Here is a 24,428-nt window from a genome sequence, read left to right on the forward strand (position 1 = left end):
ATGCCTCTGCCTTTAACAGGATCCTGAAATATTTGTTTTGAATGTTTTAGCATTCCCGGGAGCATAGGTAAGCTTTGGTATTGGCTATGAGTGGAGGAGAGTGTATTAAACAAAAAGTCATCCTCAATTGGTTCTGAATGCAAGGTGACGTTATGAAACGCAGCTGCCCTTGAGACCACCTGTGTGTAGGATGTACTGTCTTCAGGTGGCGACGGCCTCGTAGGGTAACAGTCTGGGCTGTTATCTGATACAGGAGCATCATAAAGGTCCCATGCATCAGGATCATCTTGACTCATTGCAGTATGAGTCGGGGATTGCATCAGTGGTGGAGTGGCTACCGGTGATGTGTGCATTGATGGTGGTGGAGATGGTGGTGGAGTTGTTTGTCTTACCACCTTTGCCTGTGGCTGCTTGTCTTTTTCTTGAAAGGCAAGTCTTCTTTTCATCTTAATTGGGGGAAGAGTGCTTATCTTCCCTGTGTCTTTTTGAATGTGGAGCCTTCTTTGAGTGTAGTCTGGCTCAACAGATTCAAGTTCCTCTCTGAACTTATGTCCTTGCATCTGGGAGGACAATCCCTGTTCCTCTGTGTAGGAACCTGTTTTCGGTTCTGAGGCTGGATGTTTCGGAATCGAAATCTTTTCGGTCGCCTTTTTGGGCTCCGAGGCAACCTTCTTTATTTTCGGCGTCGTGGTGTCTCGGTGCCGAACCATTTCGGTGCCACTGTCTCGGTGCCGAATCTGTTCGGAGCCGCTGTCTCGGGCCCGAGATTGCTGTGTGGCGGTATCTCGACCGGAGTCGGATGACTTCGCCACATGCATGCCCTTTTTCGGTGCCGATGATCGGTCACCTATTTTTCGGGTTAAGCCATGGCCTGTTGGCGGTGGCGTCCCCTGGGCTTTTGTTGTCTTCTCGTGAGTTTTATGTTTCGATGCCTTACTCACGGTTTTCGCGTTTCTTCGGGATCGAGCTCGTCCGAGTCCGATTCATGGATGGAGAAGGTTTCTTCTTCCTCCTCGAAACGCCCTTGTCCTGTCGGCGCCAAAGCCATCTGCAGTCTTCTTGCTCTTCGGTCTCTTAATGTCTTCCTCGACCGAAATGCTCGACAGGCTTCACAGGTATCCTCCTTGTGCTCTGGAGACAGACACAATTTACAGACCAGATGCTGATCTGTATATGGATACTTGTTATGACATTTTGGGCAGAAGCGGAATGGGGTCCGTTCCATCAGCCTTGAAGAAACACGTGGCCGGGCCGACCAGGCCCCGACGGGGGGATCGAAAAAACCCCGAAGGGCCACCGGATCTCTTCAAAATTCGGTGTCGATCTGTTATAACTAACCCGATACCGAACACAAACAATACCGACGATTTTTCCGAGATTCTAACTAACTTTCCGACCCGAAACCCGGAGCGAAAAGGAACACGTCCGAACCCGATGGCGGAAAAAAAAACAATCTAAGATGGAGTCGACGCCCATGCGCAATGGAGCCGAAATGGGAGAAGTCCCTCGATCTCGTGACTCAAAAAGACTTCTTCGAAGAAAAACAACTTGTAACACTCCGAGCCCAACACCAGATGGCGGGATGTGCACAGCATGTGTATCTGGAGCTACACATGCCATTGAACGTATGGGTATATGGAAGTACGCATCCTTGAGATCTAAAGTTGACATGTAGTCTTGTTGTTTGAGCAAGGGGATTACGTCTTGAAGTGTCACCATGTGAAAGTGATCTGATTTGATGTAAAGATTTAGGCGGTCATTCCAACCGCGGCGGGTGGCGGTAGCCGCCCGCCTGGCGGGAACCGCCGAATGACCGCACCGCGGTCAAAAGACCGTGGCGGCCATTCTGGCTTTCCCGCTGGGCCGGCGGGTGACCACCAAAAGGCCGCCCGCCGGCCCAGCGGGAAAGACCCAGCAACGATGGAGCCGGCGGAGTTGCTGGGGTGCGACGGGTGCAGTGGCACCCATCGCGATTTTCAGTGTCTGCAAAGCAGACACTGAAAATCATTATGGGGCCCTGTTAGGGGGCCCCTGCACTGCCCATGCCAATGGCATGGGCAGTGCAGGGGCCCCCAGGGGCCCCACGACACCCGTTCCCGCCATCCTGTTCCTGGCGGTAAAAACCGCCAGGAACGGGATGGCGGGAAGGGGGTCTGAATCCCCATGGCGGCGCTGAGATTCCCTGGGCCAGGGGAAAGCCGGCGGGAAACCGCCGGTTCCCCTTTTCTGACCGCGGCTTTACCGCCGCGGTCAGAATGGCCCAGGAAGCACCGCCAGCCTGTTGGTGACCGCCAGGGTCAGAATGACCCCCATAGTGTTCTGAGATCTAAGATGGGTCTCAGAGTTTTGTCTTTTTTGGGTATTAGAAAATACAGGGAATAAACACCTGTTCCTTTTTGATGGTTGGGTACAAGTTCTATTGCGTCTTTTTGTAACAACGCTTGAACTTCTATTTGTAATAGATCTAAGTGCTGTTTGGACATGTTGTGTGTTCTTGGAGGCACATTTGGTGGTAATTGTAGGAATTCTATGCAATAACCATGTTGGATAATGGCTAGGACCCACGAGTCTGTTGTTATTTCCTCCCAATTCTGGGAATAATCTGTGAGTCTCCCCCCCACTGGTGTTATGTGTTGGGGATTTGTGACAGTGAAGTCACTGTTTAGTTTGAGGGGTCTTTGGAACTTTCCCCTAGTTTTAGGGAATTGTCCGCCTCTGTATTGTCCCCGAAAGCCTCCTCTTTGATACTGGCCCTGGTATGTGGGTCTGGTTTGTGAGATTGAGGGTTCTGTGCTTTGGGCCCGAAACCTCCCTCTAAATTGTGTCTTCTAAATGTGCCTCTGCTCTGTGGGGAGTAGAGCGCGCCCATGGCCTTGGCCGTATCCGTGTCCTTCTTCAGCTTCTCTATAGCTGTGTCCACCTCCGGCCCAAACAACTGCTGTCCATTAAAAGGCATATTAAGCACAGCCTGTTGGATCTCTGGTTTAAACCCGGAGGTGCGTAGCCATGCGTGTCTCCGAATAGTGACCGCTGTATTCACAGTTCTTTCAGGTGTGTCCGCTGCATCCATTGCCGATCGTATCTGGTTGTTTGAGATACTTTGGCCCTCTTCCACCACTTGTTGTGCACGCTTTTGGAACTCCTTGGGCAGATGTTCTATGAAGTGCTGCATTTCATCCCAATGAGCTCTGTCATATCTTGACAATAAAGCTTGTGAATTGGCAATGCGCCATTGGTTTGCTGCAACTCTTTTACCCGCAGCATCGAATTTGCGACTCTCCTTGTCTGGAGGTGGTGCATCTCCCGAGGTATGAGAGTTTGCTCTCTTGCGAGCTGCCCCAACAACCACAGAATCTGGTGTTAATTGCTGTGTAATATAAACAGGGTCTGTTGGTGGTGGCTTGTACTTCTTCTCCACCCTTGGAGTTATGGCTCTGCCTTTTACAGGATCCTGAAATATTTGTTTGGAATGTTTTAGCATTCCCGGGAGCATAGGTAAGCTTTGGTATTGGCTATGAGTGGAGGAGAGTGTATTAAACAAAAGGTCATCCTCAATTGGTTCTGAATGCAAGGTGACGTTATGAAACGCAGCTGCCCTTGAGACCACCTGCGTGTAGGATGTACTGTCTTCAGGTGGCGACGGCCTCGCAGGGTAACAGTCTGGGCTGTTATCTGATACAGGAGCATCATAAAGGTCCCATGCATCGGGATCATCTTGACTCATTGCAGTATGAATCGGGGATTGCATCAGTGGTGGAGTGGCTACCAGTGATGTGTGCATTGATGGTGGTGGAGTTGTTTGTCTTGCCACCTTTGCCTGTGGCTGCTTGTCCTTTTCTTGAAAGGCAAGTGCTGCAATTCTCTTTCCCGCTGCATCAAACTTTCGACTTTCTTTGTCGGTGGTGGTGCATCTCCAGAGGTGTGTGAATTAGCCCTTTTTCGTGCTGCGCCCACTGCTACTGAGTCAGGTGTCAGTTGTTGTGTGATGTACACAGGGTCTGTAGGGGGAGGCTTGTACTTTTTCTCCACCCTAGGTGTGATGGCTCTGCCTTTGACGGGTTCTTGAAATACTTGTTTTGCGTGTTTCAGAATCCCTGGTAACATCGGGAGACTTTGATACTGACTGTGTGTCGACGACAAAGTATTAAATAAAAAGTCATCCTCAATGGGTTCAGCGTGCAGTGCCACATTGTGAAAAGCCGCTGCTCTGGACACCACCTGCGTGTAGGCAGTACTCTCTTCAGGTGGTGATGGCCTTGCTAGGTAGCCGTCAGGACTATTGTCTGATACAGGCGCATCATAGAGATCCCATGCATCTGGGTCATCCTGGCTCATCCCTGTGTGCGTTGGAGATTGCATCATAGGGGGTGTTGCAATTGGTGACAGTTGCGGCGAGTGGTGTGGTGATGGTTGTGGCGAAGAGTGAGGTGGAGTTACTGCTTTTGCCGCTGTTGCTTGTGATTGTTTTTCTTTGTCTTGGAAAGCAAGTTTCCTTTTCATCCTTATAGGAGGGAAAGTTCTTATTTTCCCTGTATCCTTTTGAATATGGAGCCTTCTTTTTGTATAATCTGGCTCCCCTGCTTCTAGCTCTTGTCCAAATTTATGGCCATGAAGTTGTGCTGAAAGGCCTTGTTCCTCGGTGTAGGAACTTGTTTTCGGCTCCGAAGCTGGATGTTTTGGTACCGAAACCTTTTCTACAGTCTTTTTCGGCTCCGAAGCCACTTTTTTCGGTTTCGGTGTTCCGATCTCTCGGTGCCGACTTATCTCGGTGCCGGTATCTCGATGTCGAGTTTGGTCGGAACCAGGGTCTCGGTGTCGAGTATGTTTTGTGCCGGTATCTCGACCGGAGTCGGATGACTCCGACACGTGTGTGCCCTTTTTCGGTGCCGATGGACGGTCACTGATTTTACGGGTTAAGCCATGGCCTGCCGGCGGTGGCGTCCCCTGGGCCTTCATGATTTTTGCGTGAGTTTTGGCCAGGGCTGTTTTACTCACGGTTTTTGGCGTCTGCTCTGTTTCGGGCTCGTCCGAGTCTGAGTCAGCAATGGAGAAAGTCTCTTCCTCCTCGATGTCGTGGTGTCCTGACGGCGCCGACACCATTTGAAGCCTTCGTGCTCGCCGGTCCCGTAGCGTTTTCTTGACCGAAATGCCCGACAGGCCTCGCAAGTATCCTCTTTGTGTTCGGGGGACAAACACAAATTACAGACCAGATGTTGATCTGTGTATGGATACTTGTTATGGCATTCGGGGCAGAGGCGGAATGGGGTCCGTTCCATGAGCCTTGAAGATGCACGCGGTCGGGCCGACCAGGCCCCGCCGGGGGGTAGAAGCCCCAAAGGGCTACCGGAATTCTTGAATTCGGTGTCGATCTGCGTTAACTAACCCGATACCGAAACAATACCGTCAAATTTTCTGAGATTTAACTATCTTTCCGAACCGAAACACGGAGCGAAGAGGAACACGTCTGAACCCGATGGCGGAAAGAAAACAATCTAGGATGGAGTCGACGCCCATACGCAATGGAGCAGAAATGGGAGGAGTCCCTCGATCTCGTAACTCGAAAAGACATCTTCGAAGAAAAACAACTCGTAACACTCCGAGGATGTTTGGATGCATCTTACTATCCATCTTGCTAATCCTTGTTTTGAAATGGAGTTACCAGTATGAGGTTTTTGAAAGGCTACAAACAGCTGGTTAGTTTTTCTGAATGGTTCTGTTCTATCTATATAGTACATTAGTGCTATTTTAATGTCTAATGTATGTAGAGCTCTTTCTGCCACAGAAACTGGCTGGGGGAAGAAGACTGGTAGTTCCACTGTTTGATTAATATGAAAAGGTGATACCACTTTTAGAAGAAATTTAGGGTTAGTTCGTAGTACAACTTTATGTTTGTGTACTTGTATGAATGGTTCTTCAATACTGATAGCTTGAATTTCACTGACTCTATGCAATTATGTATTTGCAACTAGGAAGGCAACCTTCCATGTTAAGAATTGCATTTGACATGAGTGCATAGGTTCAAATGGTAGGTCCATAAGTCACGTAAGCACTATGTTTAAATTCCAAGAAGGAACTGGAGGTGTCCTGGGTGGAATGATGTGTTTTAAGCCTTCCATGAAGGCTTTGATAACAGGAACTCTAAATAAAGAGCTGTGCTGTACATTTTGCTAATACACGGAAATTGCAGTAAGATGTATTTTTATGGAAGAGAATGCTAAATTTGATTTTGTAAATTAAGTAAATAGCCTACAATATCTTGTATTGATGCTGTAAGAGGGGCAATCTGTTTAGATTGACAGTAATATACAAATCTTTTCCATTTGTTAGCATAACACTGTCTATTAGTGGGTTTTATTGCTTGCTTAATCACTTCCATACATTCTGATGGTAGTTGTAGCTACCCAAATTCTATGACCTCAGGAGCAGAATCGCCAGACTGAGTATGTTGGGATTTGGGTGCCTGATCTGCCCTTTGTTTTGTGTCAACAGGTTTGGTCTGTTTGGGAGCTTGGAGTGTGGTACTACTGACAGGTCTAACAATGTTGTGTACCACGGTTGACGTGCCCACGTTGGTGCTATGAGTATCATATTGAGTGTGTTTTGACACAATTTGTTGACTAGAAATGGAATGAGTGGGAGAGGGGGAAAAGCGTAAGCAAATATCCCTGACCAATTGATCCATAGAGCATTGACCTTGGATAGGGGATGTGGGTGTCTGGATGCGAAGTTTAAGCATTTTGAGTTTTCGCTTGTGGCAAACAGATCTATGTTTGGTGATCCCCACTGTTGAAAGTATTTTTGAAGTACTTGAGGGTGAATCTCCCACTCGTGTGTTTGTTGATGATTTCTGCTGAGAACATCTGCCAATTGTTTGTGTATCCCTGGAATGTATTGTGCTACCAGGTGAATGTGGTTGTGTATTGCCCATTTCCCAATTTTTTTAGCTAGGAGGGAGAGTAGGGATGAATGTGTCCCTCCCTGCTTGTTTAGGTAATACACAGTGGTCATGGTGTCTGTTTTGATCAGGACATTCTTGTGAGTGAGAAGAGGCTGAAAAGCTTTGAGTGCTAGGAACACAGCTAACAACTCTAAGTGATTTATGTGTAGCTTTTTGTGTTGGGCATCCCATTGTCCTTGGATGTTGTGATTGTTGAGGTGAGCTCCCCAGCCAATCATTGATGCATCTGTTGTAATTATGGTCTGAGGCACAGGGTCTTGAAATGGCCGCCCTTTGTTTAGATTTGTGGGATTCCACCACTGAACGGACATGTATGTTTGGCGGTTTATCAACACTAGATCTTGAAGTTGCCCCTGTGCCTGTGATCATTGTTGTGCAGGCACTGTTGTAAGGGCCGCATGTTTAGTTTTGCATGTGGAACAATTGCAATACATGATGCCATTATTCCTAACATTTTCATGACAAATCTGACAGTGTACTGTTGACCTGTCTGTATCTGTGCAATTATATTTTGGAATGCTTGTATTCTTTGCGTATTTGGACTTGCTAGCGCTTTTTGAGTATTTAGTATTGCCCCTAAATACTGTTGTATTTGCGCAGGTTGTAGTTGCGACTTTTGGTAATTTATTGAGAACCCTAGTGTGTGCAGGGTTTGTATTACATAATGCGCATGGTTTTGACACTGCGTCTCACTGTTTGATTTTATCAGCCAATCGTCTAGATATGGAAAGACATGTATATGCGGTCTTCTTAGGTAGGCTGCGACTACCCCTAGGCACTTTGTGAATACCCTTGGAGCTGCTGTTATTCCAAAGGGTAACTGTAAGGAAATGCCTCCTTGGCATGGTTACCCCCTGACTTTTTGCCTTTGCTGATGCCAAGTTATGATTTGAAAGTGTGCGGAGGCCTGCTAACCAGGCCCCAGCACCAGTGTTCTTTCCCTAAAACTGTAAATTTGTCTCCACAACTGGCACACCCTGGCATCCAGGTAAGTCCCTTGTAACTGGTACCCCTGGTGCCAAGGGCCCTGATGTCAGGGAAGGTCTCGAAGGGCTGCAGCATGTCTTATGCAACCCTGGGGGGCCCTCACTCAGCATAGACACACTGCTTGCCAGCTTGTGTGTGCTGGTGGAGAGAAAATGACTAAGTCGACATGGTACTCCCCTCAGGGTGCCATGCCAACCTCACACTGCCCATGGCATAGATAAGTCACCCCTCTAGCAGGCCTTCCAGCCATAAGGAAGGGTGCACTATACCATAGGTGACGGCATAGGTGCATGAGCACTATGCCCCTACAGTGTCTAAGCAAAACCTTAGACGTTGTAAGTGCAGGGTAGCCATAAGAGTATATGGTCTGGGAGTCTGTCATGCACGAACTCCACAGCACCATAATGGCTACACTGAAAACTGGAAAGTTTGGTATCAAACTTCTCAGCACAATAAATGCACACTGTTGGCAGTGTACATTTTATTGCGAAATACACCCCAGAGGGCATCTTAGAGATGCCCCCCGAAAACATACCCGACTTCCAGTGTGGGCTGACTAGTTTTGCCAGCCTGCCACACACCAGACATGTTGCTGGCCACATGGGGAGAGTGCCTCTGTCACTGTGTGACCAGGAACAAAGCCTGTACTGGGTGGAGGTGCTTCTCACCTCCCCCTGCAGGAACTGTAACACCTGGCGGTGCCCCTTTGTTACAGCGCCACAGGGCATCCCAGCTAGTGGAGATGCCCGCCCCCTTCAGCCACGGCCCCACTTTTGGCGGCAAGGCCAGAGGAGATAATGAGAAAAACAAGGAGGAGTCACTGGCCAGTCAGGACAACCCCTAAGGTGTCCTGAGCTGAGGTGACTCTGACTTTTAGAAATCCTCCATCTTGCAGATGGAGGATTCCCCCAATAGGATTAGGGATGTGCCCCCCTCCCCTCAAGGAGGAGGCACAAAGAAGGAGTAGCCACCCTCAGGGCTTGTAGCCATTGGCTACTAACCCCCCAGGCCTAAACACACCCATAAATTGAGTATTTAGGGGCCCCCCAGAACCCAGCAAGATAGATTCCTGCAACCTGAAGACGAAGAAGGACTGCTGACCTGAAGCCCTGCAGAGAAGACGGAGACACCAACTGCTTTGGCCCCAGCCCTACCGGCCTGTCTCCCCATTCCGAGAAAAACTGCAACAGCGACGCGTCCCCCAGGGTCCAGCGACCTCTGAAGCCTCAGAGCACTACCCTGCATCTAAAAGGACCAAGAAGTCCAGAGGACAGCAGTCCTGTTCCACAAAGACTGCAACTTTGCAACAAAGAAGCAACTTTTAAAGACCACACGTTTCCCGCCGGAAGTGTGAGACTTTCCACTCTGCACCAGACGCCCCCGGCTCGACCTGCGGAGAATCAACACTACAGGGAGGACTCCCCGGTGACTGCGACCCTGTGAGTAGCCAGAGTTGACCCCCCTGAGCCCCCACAGCGACGCCTGCAAAGGGAATCCAGAGGCTCCCCCTGACCGCGACTGCCTGCTTCAAAGAACCTGACGCCTGGTGAAGACACTGCACCCGCAGCCCCCATGACCTGAAGGATCCGACCTCCAGTGCAAAAGCGACCCCCAGGTGGCCCTCTCCCTTGCCCAGGTGGTGGCTACCCCAAGAAGCCCCCCCCCCTTGCCTGCCTGCATCGCTGAAGAGACCCCTGGGTCTCCCATTGAAACCTATTGCGAACCTGACACCTGTTTGCACACTGCACCCGGCCGCCCCGTGCCGCTGAGGGTGTACTTTCTTTGCTTACTTGTGTCCCCCCCGGTGCCCTACAAAACCCCCCTGGTCTGCCCTCCGAAGTCGCGGGTACTTATCTGCTGGCAGACTGGAACCAGGGAACCCCCTTCTCCATCGAAGTCTATGCGTTTTGGGCACCACTTTGACCTCTGCACCTGACCGGCCCTGAGCTGCTGGTGTGGTAACTTTGGGGTTGCCCTGAACCCCCAACGGTGGGCTACTTTGGACCCAACTTTGAGCCCTGTAGGTGTTTTACTTACCTGCAAAACTAACCAATACTTACTTCCCCCAGGAACTGTTGAAAATTGCAATGTGTCTAGTTTTAAAATAGCTTATTGTCATTTTTGCTAAAACTGTACATGATATTGTGTTGATTCAAAGTTCCTATGATACCTGAGTGAAATACCTTTCATTTGAAGTATTACTTGTAAATCTTGAACCTGTGGTTCTTAAAATAAACTAAGAAAATATATTTTTCTATATAAAAACCTATTGGCCTGGAATTGTCTTTTGAGTGTGTGTTCCTCATTTATTGCCTGTGTGTGTACAACAAATGCTTAACACTACCCTCTGATAAGCCTACTGCTCGACCACACTAACACAAAATAGAGCATTAGAATTATCTCTTTTTGCCACTATCTTACCTCTAAAGGGAACCCTTGGACTCTGTGCATGCTATTTCTTACTTTGAAATACTTCAAATAGCCAACTTCCTACAGTAACACTTTGAACTGCTAGTGCTTTCCTTGAATGACAACCTGAGATATTTTCTGTGCGCCGGATGGATGGGTATATGAAAATACGCATCCTTGAGGTCGAATATTGCCATGAAAAGGTGTTTTTGAAGTAGTGGGATAACATCCTGGAGAGTTACCATGTGAAAGTGTTCTGACAGGATGTAAAGATTGAGGGTCCTGAGATCTAATATTGGCCTGAGGGTGCCATCCTTTTTGGGAATGACGAAATACAGTGAGTAAACTCCCATCCCTACTTGATTTTGTGGCAAGGGTTCTATTGCTTGTTTGAGTAATAGAGATTTGACTTCTTCCTGTTACAGACTGATGTGTTCTGTGGATAGTTTGAGTGGTTTTGGTGGAGTTTGTATCAATTCTAGGCAATAGCCATTGCGGATAATTGATAATACACAATTGTCTGTGGTAATGTTTTGCCAATTAGTGTGAAACTTTTGCAGTCTCCCTCCCACAGGGGAGGTGTGGAGTGGAAGGGAATGTAACAAGTCACTGTTTACTGTGTTGTGAGGCTTCTTTAGGTGTTTGATATTTCCCTCTACCTCTGGGCTACTGGCCTCTATATGTGCTCTTAAAACCACCTTGTTGGTATTGAGGTTGTAGGCCAGTTTTGGCTGCGATGTCCTTCCTCCCCCACAGCTGACTCCACCACCACCAGCAACTTCCCCTGCGAGAACCAGATCTCATTCTCCTTCAAGGCGCCATTCTAGACATCACTTCAGACACAATCAACATACGCAACACTCACCTACAGCTCCAAGATGCTCACACCATCGACACCATTATAGGTCTCGTCCCAGGCATAGCACTGATTCTTCCTCCACAAGCACAGGGAGATATTCCCCAACTCTCCCCGACTCTCCACCTCAACGCATCTCATCGGTGGATGATACTTCTACATTTCACAAAGTATTAGTCAGAGGTCCAAACAAATTAAACATACCAATGTCAACATCAACACCGACGACATCTGTCATCTATGAAACTTTATAACATAGGTCAGTCTCACAACCTTTGTTACCCCTGGTTCCAGGTCACTTAGAACCTGCAGTGGATCTATTCTTGACCCCGTCATCGATCAAGCCTGCACCATCAAGACTTCAGGAAAAAGTTTCGACCTCCCAACCAAGATTCGGCCTTCCTACGCACAGACCCAACTCCAGACTCGGTTGTGGTCATGAGAAAACAACATGCCACAGCTCTGACTTCCACAGTGCCGGATAGAACAATAGATGGGAATAGTGGCAGGCAGAAAAGCAGTGGGGTCTGTTGAGATGTTCTGTTGGGGTTTTATTAATGGAAGTTTATCAGAATGTATAATTCTGTTTCCAATGTCAACTATACTCTCCATCACGACCTGCCTTTCCTTACTTGTTGCTAAATGGGTTGCCATATACACATCCCATTCGCAATGGGAATATATGCAATGTGAACATATGTTCCAATTTCGGAATTAGGCACTAGTACTATGCAATACATAATATCCTGCTGATTACTACGTACCATAGACAAATCGCCTTTTTTATTGTTGCTAAATGACAATTGTACTAAATTGTCAATATCACGTCATCACTATGTCAATTGCACACTGCGTTATTCAACATTTAACATGTCATTCTATTGTCAAAATTAGAAAACCTTAATAAAAAGATTAAAAGAAAAAACATCATGGGTGAGCATCATCCTATTAAAAGGCAATCTATGCTGGGCCATCTATCCATATCAATTTAACCTATAACGTGGCAGGATCATACAAAATTGCTTATTTAAAGATATGGGAATATTTCTAAAGAAATACAAGAGTTTCAGAATGATAATCATTTTATTTAAAGCGATCCTGCCTGCCAGTGACAATGGGAGTATATGCCAGGTATCTACTCACTGCAATAGTTTATCCATTAAGGGACCATAACTCAACTAGACAACTCTTTTGGAGTCCTATGTACAATTACTCCCAAATACCTAATAGAAACGCTGGTCCTCTTCTTGGGGGTATTCTAGCTCACAGCTCATTGTACTGTCTTTATGGGAAATAGTTCTGACTTGTTCCAGTTTATGGAAATTCCTGAATATCTTCCAAACAAATATTTTTTCTTATCAAGGGTTGCACATTAACTTTTCAACAACATATCGTCTGCATACATGCACAATAATAGTTGCCCACTACGCAAATATAGTCCACTGTGCAAGTGTTTCTCTTGTAGTCATCTAGCCAATGGGTCTATTCTATGTCAAACATAAACAGTATAGAGGACATAGGAGCATCCCTGTGTTGTTCCTCCATCTATTTGAAAGGGGTGAGAAGTCACACTGTTAGCATAAACCCCAGCTATAGGTCAGACCTAGAGCAACCGTATCAAGCCTAAGAAGGCAGGCTGTATATAGATAGCATTGCATAAAATGTTCCATCGAAAATGGCCTTTCTAAGGAACCAAACACTTTTTCGGCGTGAAGAAGGGTAACCACAGTTCTGGTTATGTCATTTATCTGATTAATTACAGCTAACACCCTGCATAGTAGGACTTCCAAGTGCATGAGGGATACCATACCCTTCAGCAACAGAGATAGCTTAGTTGCAATAACCTTGGCCAGCATGCTCTCATAATCATGCAGGGCCTCAGCATAGACTTCCAGAAGGTATAGGGGATAGGATGTGCTTGTATGCCTTGTAGGAATCAATCTTTATACCGTTAGAGCCCAGGACTAACACCCACCAACCCCTGCTATTGAGCCTATTTTTTCCGTTATATCCTCCATTACAATCGGGTGACTCAAAAACTGTTGATGATAGTACTTGAGCTACACTAGTACTATTTTGTGGAAATATTCAGCTATGTTCCCTTGAGACTCTGACCGGTGTGAGGCGTACAGGCATATTGTAAGGAAATGCCTCCTTGGCATGGTTACCCCCTAACCTTTTGCCTTTGCTGATGCTTAGTTTTGATTGAAAGTGTACTGGGACCCTGATAACCAGGCCCCAGCACCAGTGTTCTTTCCCTAAACTGTACATTCGCTTCCACAATTGGCAGAGCCCTTGCACTCAGATAAGTCCCTTGTAAGTGGTACCCCTGGTACGAAGGGCACTGATACCAGGGAAGGTCCCTAAGGGCTGCAGCATGTCTTATGCCACCCTGGGAACCCCTTACTCAGCAAGTCCACACTGCCTCACAGCTTGTGTGTGCTGGTGGGGAGAAAATGACTAAGTTGACTTGGCACTCCCCTCAGAGAGCCATGCCAACCTCATACTGCCTGTGGCATAGGTAAGTCACCTCTCTAGCAGGCCTTACAGCCTTAAGGCAGGGTGCACTATACCACAGGTGAGGACATGTGTGCATGAGCACTATGCCCCTACAGTGTCTAAGCAAAACCTTAGACATTGTAAGTGCAGGGTAGCCATAAGAGTATATGGTCTGGGAGTTTGTCAAACACGAACTTCACAATTCCATAATGGCTACACTGAAATCTGGGAAGTTTGGTATCAAACTTCTCAGCACAATAAATGCACAGTGACGCTAGTGTGCAATTTATTGTAACATGCACCCAGAGGCACCCCTGAATACCAATCCGACTTCTAGTGTGGGGCTGACCAGTTTCTGCCAGCCTGCCACAACCAGACAAGTTGCTTGCCGCATGGGGAGAGTGCCTTTGTCACTCTGTGGCCAGGAACAAAGCCTGCACTGGGTGGAGGTGCTTCACATCTCCCCCTTGCAGGAACTGTAACACCTGGCAGTGAGACTCAAAGTCTCACCCCTTTTGTAACAGCACCCCAGGGCATCCCAACTAGTGGAGATGACCGCCCCACCGGCCACTGCCCCCACTTTTGGAGGCAAGGCCGGAGTAATAATGAGAAAAACAAGGAGGAGTAACCCACCAGTCAGGACAGCCCCTAAGGTGCCATGAGCTGAGGTGACCCCTGCCTTTAACAATCCTCCATCTTAGTTTTGGAGGATTCCCCCAATAGGATTAGGGATGTGCCCCCTCCCCTCAGGGAGGAGGCACAAAGAGGGTGTAGCCACCCTCCAGGACAGTAGCCATTGGCTACTGCCCTCCCAGACCTAAACACACCCCTAGATCTAGTATTTAGGCACACCCCAGAACCCAGGAAATCAGATTCCTCAACCTGAACTACAAAGAAGGACTGCTGACCTACAAGCCTGCAGAGACGACGGACGACGACAACTGGTCTGGCCCCAGCCCTACCGGCCTGTCTCCAGAGTCGAAAACCTGCAACCAGCGACGCATCCAACAGGGACCAGCGACCTCTGAAGCCTCAGAGGACGGCCCTGACCCCCAGGACCAAGAAACTCCCGTGAGCAGCGGCTCTGCTCAAAAACACCAACATCTTTGCAACAAAGAAGCAACTTTCAAAGAACTCACCCTTCCCACCGGAAGCGTGAGACTTCACACTCTGCACCCAACGCCCCCGGCTCGAGATCCAGAGAACCAACACCACAGGGAGGACCCCCCAGCGACTGCGACCCCGTGAGAAACCCGAGACGACCCCCTGGACCTCCACAGCGACGCCTGCAGAGAGAATCCAGAGGCTCCCCCTGACCGTGACTGCCTGTAACAAGGGACCGACGCCTGGACCAAGCACTGCACCCGCAGCCCCCAGGACCTGAAGGAACAGAACCTCAGTGCAAGAGTGACCCCCAGGCGACCCTCTGCCTAGCCCAGGTGGTGGCTGTCCAGAGAAGCCCCCCACCCCCACGTGCCTGCCTGCACCGCTAGAGTGACCCCCGGGTCCCTCCATTGTTTCCTATCTAAAACCTGACGCCTGCTTTGCACACTGCACCCGGCCGCCCCTGTGCCGCTTAGGGTGTGTTTTGGGTGCCTACTTGTGTCCCCCCCCCGTGCTCTACAAAATCCCCCTTGTCTGCTCCTGAGGACGCGGGTACTTACCTGCTGGCAGACTGGAACCGGAGCACCCCTGTTCTCCATAGGCGCCTATGTGTTTTGGGCACCTCTTTGACCTCTGCACCTGACTGGCCTTGAGCTGCTGGTGTGGTAACTTTGGGGTTGCCTTGAACCCCCAACGGTGGGCTGCCTATGCCCAGGAACTGAGACTTGTAAGTGTCTTGCTTACCTCACAATCTAACCATTACTTACCTCCCCCAGGATTTTTGCACTGTGTCTACTTTTAAAATAGCTTATTGCCATTTTAACAAAAACTGTATATGTTATTGCTCTAATTCAAAGTTCCTAACTTACCTGTGTGGAGTACCTTGCATTTTATGTATTTACTTCGAATCTTGAACTTGTGGTTCTAAAAATAAATTAAGAAAATATATTTTTCTATATAAAAACCTATTGGCCTGAGTAAGTCTTTGAGTGCGTGTTCCTCATTTATTGCCTGTGTGTGTACAACAATGCTTAACACTACCCTCTGATAAGCCTACTGCTCGACCACACTACCACAAAATATAGCATTAGAATTATCTAATTTTGCCACTATCTTACCTCCAAAGGGAAACCTTGGACTCTGTGCACACTATTTCTTACTTTGAAACAGTATATACAGAGCCAACTTCCTACACATATATGTAATATTGTACAAATTCATTTATTATCTCCTTGTTATCTGTATATACATTTCCTCAACCCCCTTCTATTTGGCTACTACTTGACCTATACCTGTCCCTCCAAAGCAATCATGCTAGTGTCCTGCCTAGTCTCTCCCCTTCCCTGTACTGCCTGGCACAATCCACAGATGATTAACCTTCCTTTTGGCTGGGTCTTTGTAGCGTTTTAACAACTGGTTTTGTTCATGCAAATGAATCTGCAGGAGAACACTTGTAATCTTAATCTCCGAATCTGATAAATGATAAAAGAGTGCAATATGGGTCCCACTCAATGGTAATAGTAGCTCTGTGGGAGCCTGACCGGGTGGCAAAACATTCGTCAGTACATTTATTTTCACCTCCATGGCTGGTAGTCGTAAATACAAAACTTCAGCCGCTTGTCGTATAACCACAGTGAAAGAAGTGATTTCCTTTGTGGTAGACACAAGGCCACTAACATGTGAAGTGTCCAGCCCACTGACATTCTGAAGCACGTCATACCAATCTTCCTTGTCATACTGCGGAACATGGGGACAGATGTACAAGCCTGTTTGCATTTCTTAATGGTCAGGTTCAGTATTTCAGGTCGTTAAGAAATGCAAACTGGGCTTTTCTAATGCTCAAAGTCTTTTAAGAAATCGCAATTTGTGATTCCCAGAATAGGAAGCAAGAATAGGGATTTCCTATTTGCATTTCCTATTCTGATGTACCATGCATTTCCAATATGTGATTTGGGCATTTTGGAGATGCAATTACCACCGACATGAAGTTGGTGGCAACCAGGTGCAATTTAAAAAAGTTTCCCAAGGTGCTTTTTTTTTTTTTTTGCAGTAGAGCACACACATGCCCCTTAAGAATATGTGTGCTTCCCAAGGGCACCTCTATTTTTTGGGTGCACCAAGGGGGGCCTTTTTCCCCAATGTCATCCCTGTTTTTGCATTTCTTGAATAGCGATTTCTTTTTTAAAAAAAAAGTTGCTATTTAGGAAATGCAAAACCGGCCCATTGACTCAAATGCAATGGGATTTCTTAAAACCGATTTCCTAGGAATTAGGAAGTCGGTATCTTTGTACATACCATTTTGCATTTCTTAAATGGCGATTTTGATGAGGTCAGTATTTAAGAAATGCAAAATTGCAATTTCGTACATCTGGCCCATAGTGTGTTACAGTGTAGCCCTACCATGTGGTAAGGGCAAAGCATCAGAGTCTCAAGAGTTGCAGAGTGACTGCTCACCGGTCAGCGCTTGGCGTCACTTTAGTCAAGGTTGTGGTAGATTCAGTTCAGAGTCAGATAGCACAATGGGCTGTGCATCCTCACCCCGCATCAATGGACTAAGCAATGATTTGACAAAAAACAGCTTAGGGGATGGGATCGGAGCCTGCACCAAACCCGGTGCTGAACTCGGGGCACAGACAGTGCCAAGGATGGACCTGTCTTACTGGAGATCCCTGCTGATCCTTGGTGCCTGAAGGTGTGCCAGAGGGAGCCAGTAAAGTCCCAAACAGATGCAGCATAGCCTCTCTGAAGGTCTCTGCATGCTGCAACATCGCAGATGGGACTGGAAATTCAGATTGTGTTGGGACCAAACTCAGATGGAGATTAAGGGCGAAATTGGTAGGCGCGTTGGCGTCCCCGTGCCCTCTCTGGAGATAGAGACCGGCAGGAAGATGCAAATCCCCGCTTACTTTTCTTGTGCTTTTTCTTTCACTTACCTGAAGACTTTGACCGTAATGATGCCCTGACACAGGAACCACTTGGGGAACTGAGATGGGCTCTGATGTTACCTGTTCTTCCAAACCTCATGGTGGAAACAGCCAGAATTACACTTACATTGTGAGGTATAATAGATTTCATAAGGATGTCACAGTGGGTCATTCAATATATCTCCATTGTTGAGAACTCTTTGTTCAAAAGTACAAAATAATTATTTTGAGCCCCATTAGTGGATGGCCGAATTATGCAAAGAATGTGATTATAAAATGGATTCATGAAACAACAAGACTACACAGGGGTCTAGAGTGGAAGGAGACAATCTTACCTCGCTGTGAATGTTGGGGACTGAGCCAGTGAAGCCATTTTCCGCAATGGTGCAGTTGGAACTGTTTGGCGAGCTGGGGCCAGATCCAGGAGCACTATTACATACCGACGACACTAAAAAACACATCCAGACAATGAAGCCTAAGTGAATCACATTCCCCAAGCTACTCAGAGTAAAAATAGTTGAGACAAAGACCCAAAAGCTTGACTGGTTGCTCCAAATACATAATTTTGCTCCTCCTGTATACAGTTAAAAACAACCTTTTTGTCTCCTTTGCCATCTCACGCCCCTTTGTTGTTTGAGGCTCTGGTCATAATTTGGAGGAACTAAGACACTCCTATGCTTCATCAACCTGCATTAAGCTGTATCCCCAGAACGCCAATTTGTTTCCCTCTACTACACCTTTCCTAAGATCTATGAAGACACATTCCAATCTGCTCCTAAGATGACACTTTCTTGATAATTTTTCTCATGAGAGGACTAGACAGGCAATGGTAATATTCACTGTGACTCCAATCAACTGTATTAAACTAAGAAAATTATTGGAAAACGTAGACTAACCGTTCTTGGACACCATACTTGGATTCCTTAACCTCTGACATTGTCCATAAACAAGCCAAACCTTAAAGCAATGGCTTTATAACCACAGGTGGCAGTTTCAGTCAAATACACAGAGAAGCGCACCATCAAAGGCAAAGTTAAAGTAATGAGTGACTGGAGAGAAATTTGGGTTCTAACAGTTGAGGTGACTGTTACTTCACTATGAAATAGTGCTGTTTAAAGAGGTCTGTCATCAGGGTAACAAGGGTTGTTCCAATCCTGGTTTATTATACTGAGAAGGCCTAATGCCTGTTTCCTTCATGGCCATCTTTGTCTCCAGTCTGATGGTGTTTTGGCTGCGGGTGTGCTGCTAGGCACAAAAGTTGATGAGATTGCCAGCCCACTCAGTGGGGATGACAGTTGTGATGGTTCTGTAGACACTAAAGCTAGCATTTGAAGATGGTTCAGGCTAGCAGGGAATCAGGGTAGGGTGAGGTGGTCATATCCCATTAGGTCCTCTGATGGGGCATACAAGAGTACGAGCAGTTCTGAGGTACATTTGTGGGAAGAATAGTTTAACTTTCTGCAGGAAAGTCCTGATTTTCTAGGCAATGGGCTCCTGGAGTGGTAGGCTGGTGACCAAGGATAATACAAGTGAATTGCCACTGGAAGAAAAGTTGAGTTTCAAATTCATCTAGGTCATGAGGCAGATTTGGTTTAGATGTTACTTTTTTTCTTTATGGCAAACAGTAGGAATTCTGTCTTAGTAACAATGAACTTCTGGTTGATACTAGATGTCCAGGTCTGGATGAGGTGCAGATGGTGTAGGAGTCATTTGATGTCTGAAGTGGAGGATACTATCAAGCAGAGTTGCCTGTCATTAATGTACTGATGACGGTTGATGCTGTTCTTGGTAAGTACATTTCTAAGCGGCTCCACGTACATTTTAAAGGTGACTGGAGACAACATGGTTCATGTGAATAAACATGTGTGGGTTGGATAGGTAGGATAACCAGCACTGGGCATTCCCAGTGAACACCATTTGAGACTTCAGGATGTGTAAGAGGGTGAGATGATCAACGATGTTGAAGGTGGCTAAGACGTTTAGCAAAACCAGAGACAAGGGTCATCTTTATCTGTGGTCAGGAGAGCATTGTCTATGATGTGTTATGCAGCAATATCTGTGCAGCAGCTTTGCATTAAGGCCGGTTGATAGGCAGAAGATGGTTGGCACTGCTTTGATCTTGTAGTGCAGAGACAGTTTTTTCAATTACCTTACTCTCAGAAAAGCCATATGATCTTGGAAGATGGACCAGTAGTAAGCAGGATCATTCGTGTTTAGTGTGGGTTTCTGTAGAAGTGGCAAGAACTGGCCTGTATTGACAGCTTCTAGGAAATGCCCTGAATGAGGGAAGCATTTATGGCAAGTAGACTGACGAAATAACTTCTCTGGAGAGGGCTTTAATGAAGGGCAAGTGAAAGACATCTTCAAAGGAGTTGGCTTTGAGGGAGTTTAGTATGTAGGTGAGATCTGTGAGAAACAACGTTCTGAAGGAGGACTGTTACAGGATGCAGCATGGAGGGGTGGGTGTCAGAAGGAGACCTTCTGTCTGTGTGCAGTTGGATCTTTTGCAATTTTTCACAGAACAGATTGAAGACACTACACTTGTATGTGCAATGGGAGACTGGGGGAAAAGCAGGTGGTTGGTGCAGTGCTTGATTGCCTGGAAGAGTATTCTCTTTCTATTGGCATCTCCCTTTAATAGCTAATAAAGGAATTAGTTTAGGCAAATGAGTTGAGTAGTTTGCACGTTGCCTGGCAGGACTTGAGAAGCATGAGGTCATGTTTTTATTCCATCCTGCTTCTGTCTGAGCATGGACCATTTGTTATTGAAAGGGTCTTTGAATTACCATGGCATTCTTACATGTTTTAGATAGCATGTGGGTGCTGACACAGAAGTCCAGAAATTCATTATCGTTAGTTAGAAGAGTGTTATTGCCGGATGTGGGTGTGGTAGGATGAGAGATGAGTCTGAGCTTTAGGTTGTCGATGGAAATGTCTTTGCAGTACTTGAAGGTTTGCTGTTCTATTTTTACTTGATCTTGGTGTATTTGTTGGATGCTGACCAAGGAGGCCAGATTTGTTTCAATTCGATGGTTGATGATAATGAGAAGGTGAGGAGTCGGACTTTGAAGTTTGAAGGTTGAGTGACCTGAAGTATAAGGTTGCGTGTGTTAATGAGGTTGAAGTCAGTGCCACTTATATTTTTATGCTTGAGTTCTGAGTCATCGAAGATGATGGTGTAGATGTGCCAAATGGATGAGGTGGTGAGGAAACCTGAGAATTTGTCCATGAAGTCCTTTCTCTGTCCAGAAGACCTGCATATGAGGAGGGAAGTAGTGGATTGCATTGCGGAGAGAGTGAAGTGGCATGTGAGGAACGCCATAGTGTTTATTTTTGATCTGTTAACAGTGGGCAGGCAAGGGGAGAGGCTTGTGAGTAGAAGAAGGAATTCTAAAGAATTGTTTTCGTAAAAAGAAACTATGTATAAAGATTGCAATCTCTTTTCATTCCGCTGTGTACCCACCATCCATAAGGCTTGCTAAAAGCTGGGAAAACGGTGGCTGAGCAATCCCCTAACTAGCATATACTCACAGGGAAGCCAAATGCTGACAGAACTGCATGGTATTTCAGGAACAGCAAGACCCATATAGTGTTTCCATTTCTGTCTTGCCCACAAGGCTGCTGTAACATTTGCACTCATAGTATTATTATTTCCCCTATATTCCAAAAACCTTTCAAATCTGTTGCTGACTGCCAGGTAAATTCTGTTTAAATTATGTATTAATATCACTTTTGTGAACTCATTCTCTTCAGTAGCTGCCTTCCTGCCAAGTCTCCTTTGTTTCCTTGCTCTGGAATCACATTACCACTGAAATATGTGTGCATTTTCAGTACATGTATTGCATGCCACCCCTTTCATCCTCACATACAGCTTATACAGAGAACCATTCACAATATCTAATGCAATACACGAAACAGAAATAAAATACATGTAAACATCTAGGTGAACAAGGTAAAAAAGCAGTTGATGCACAGAGGCAGTTGTAAAAGGTGTGGGGAGAGAAGTGAGCAATTTTTGACTGGAGGCTAATGCAAGTCCTGACTGCCCCCTCCCCTTCCTAATTACACCCACTCCCCACCTCCTGGTTCCCATCTATTATAGCCATTTTCATTATAGAGCTTGAAGTTTCCTCAACCTGGTACTATCAACAGGACTTAAGGGGATCTCCCACCAAGGATGATGGCAGGCAGGAGTGCACTTTCATGTGGTGGGGATGGTGAAGGAGAGAGATTTTCCACAGCAAGGTTACGTTAAGGAAAAGAGAGTCTGGAATTCCACCAGCAAAGGGTTCAAACAGGAAGAGATTCTACAAGTGAGCAGGCGGTAGTGAATGTAGGAGGGAGATGGGTGTTGAATTGCTTCAGATGGGTCAGGCAAGAAGAGAGCTATACGTAAGAGAACATGTCAACAACTGATTTAACGAACAGTAAATTCTCCATTTGGGTGCTGAAAATAGAACTGACCAGTTAAGGATATGCAAGTGGGAGGTTGACTATTACTAGCTTTCCTCAGAAAGATATGTACGTGGAAGGCGACAATCAGGGCGATCTGACACACACAGAATGACAGAAAGGGAAGATTAATAGGCAGAGACATTATTTTTCTTATGTTTCTTTCGAAAATCTATTCATAATGATGTATACAAAACCATTTGAGCTAAAAAGACTTATTTCATAGGTATCAAGTAGAGCTCCAGTCTTTCCTACATTCCCCCCTGTATTATGTGCCGGTCTTGTGCTGTTTCACCATCCTAAATAACTAATAGGAGTGGGATGTTACCTGAGATCTCAATTGCTCTCTTTTTGAAAGTGCTAATGACAGTCCCATCCTTCCGCCGCAGCAGGGGACTGCTTCTTCTCTCTGCCACCTTCTGTTTTAACCGTGAGCGAACTTTCAAATTGGGTTCCGAAGCTGAAAAATAAAAACAATGTATTAATGAAAATCATAGTCCTATATCTGAAAGTATGTGTTTGTGCGCTGAGAAAAGGGAGGTGTGTACTGCAGTGAGTGTGTGGTTGGGGAAGGGAGATCAGTGTTTGAATGGCTGAGTTGCCTGTACGCCTCTGAGTCTGCACTTGGATTGGCGGGGCATGTGTGCATGCAAAAAAGAAAGAGAAACCCTCAAATGACAGTGTTTCACTATCAACAAATCTGTGACAATTTGACTGTGTGCACATGCGCACATGTGGAGAGTAGTTTCCCTTCTCTACTCCGCACGGTAAGCAATAGTACCCGGATGTCAGGCAGATGCCGATTTACAACTCAGAAATTACAGTATATGATTTTAGGAGTCACATTTCAGTACTAGCCCTATCATACTCAAAACAAGACATACGTCAGCCTCCTTCAAGAAATACTTGAACAATCCACTTATTTATACCTACCTTCTAATTCAGGTGACTTTGTATGTACATCCCTTGCCTTTCTGAGACTCTTCCTCCTTTCGTTATTTTTTTATGTAAAGTATACTAGCCTAATGGCGTACCTTACCTTAACAAAGGAAAACTGTAAACCTGATTTGTGACTGTAGAGGGTAAAAGAACTGGAATTGGCAGAATGTCCATTGCAGAACACCTACTGCTTAAAGATGTACAAGGATCTGGTGATAGTCAATTCACCTCTATGAATATCACCTCCTAGTCCTGCATCAAATTTAGATACCAAAACAAAATGAATTCATGGACCAGATGTATATGTTACCAGTTCCTGGAGACTTCCTGACAGAAAGGGCATTGTTCCAGCAGACACCTCCACTAGCACAATCTATACTGACATAGCAAAGGGGCTAGACTTGGACCAAACGTAACTTCCCAGTACTTTGAGCACTGGCTCAATTGGTCTTCAGTCCCCACTCCATAGTTTTATAGTGAGTTGAGTGTATAGGGCTATGAAAATGTAATATGTCATAAGGACTGAAAAGAATGTGGAGCATGACTGAGTGATATTTTAGTTGAAGGGAATTAAACCTCTTCAGGATAGAATCAAGTCCCTCCTCTAAAGGGAGCGCATTTTATTCTTGTGTGTCTAGTTTTGCTCCCAGTATTATACTGCCTGCACTGGAATGATGTGGGCTGAATGGTGTTTATCTGGAGCCTCTTTCCTTACACTAGTCTAGATGATTTTCATGTTGAGTATTTTGATAAAATGATGCCTTTATTTGCCTGATGTTGAAGTATTGATAAATGAGCATCCTCTTTCTTTCACCAGCCGTCGCGTACACACGTGGAAGGGGCATTAGATAATACTCCCCATTCAGACAGATTGTTTGACATTACACGTGAAGATATTCTGCAGTGGTTTATATGCAGCGATTGGGCAAAAGATCTTTGAGTATTTTTGGAATACTAGATATTGGAACTTGTTGCTAAAGCCCTGATGAAGTCATTTGCGACAATTATCGCACAAGGAAACACGTGTTGGCTGTTGACTCTTGGATTTCTATGTGTGCTTCATCTTATAATAAACAACAAGAAGATTTGATCCAAACTGTTGGCTGTGGACATGTTATGTATTGTTTTTTTCTTGTGATAAGAAGACGATTGGCTTTACTACTATCGAACATTCACATATAGACTCAAATGAGTGCCTCGGGTACTTTGAACAGAGCATCCTCTTTCTACCTAGCTGTACAAATACCATCATCACAAGCTTGAAGAGGACATGTGATGTGGAATTTAGGGTAAAATGTAA

At 46.1% G+C, this 24,428-nt stretch overlaps 1 protein-coding gene across 9 annotated transcripts in view; it reads right to left on the minus strand.

Moving 5' to 3' along the window:
- Nucleotides 1–24,428, minus strand: part of HDAC5 (histone deacetylase 5) — a 962,367-nt gene that overhangs the window by 419,470 nt on the left and 518,469 nt on the right. For all 9 annotated transcript variants that reach the window (XM_069237853.1, XM_069237857.1, XM_069237855.1 and 6 more), the window contains 2 exons: nucleotides 22,518–22,649; nucleotides 18,073–18,185 (listed from right to left, as the gene is read on the minus strand). In XM_069237853.1, coding sequence (XP_069093954.1) covers nucleotides 18,073–18,185; nucleotides 22,518–22,649 — 245 coding nt within the window. The remainder of the gene's footprint in view (nucleotides 1–18,072; nucleotides 18,186–22,517; nucleotides 22,650–24,428) is intronic.

The sequence above is a fragment of the Pleurodeles waltl genome, chromosome 6 (assembly GCF_031143425.1).
Source record: "Pleurodeles waltl isolate 20211129_DDA chromosome 6, aPleWal1.hap1.20221129, whole genome shotgun sequence".
Taxonomy (NCBI): domain Eukaryota; kingdom Metazoa; phylum Chordata; class Amphibia; order Caudata; family Salamandridae; genus Pleurodeles; species Pleurodeles waltl.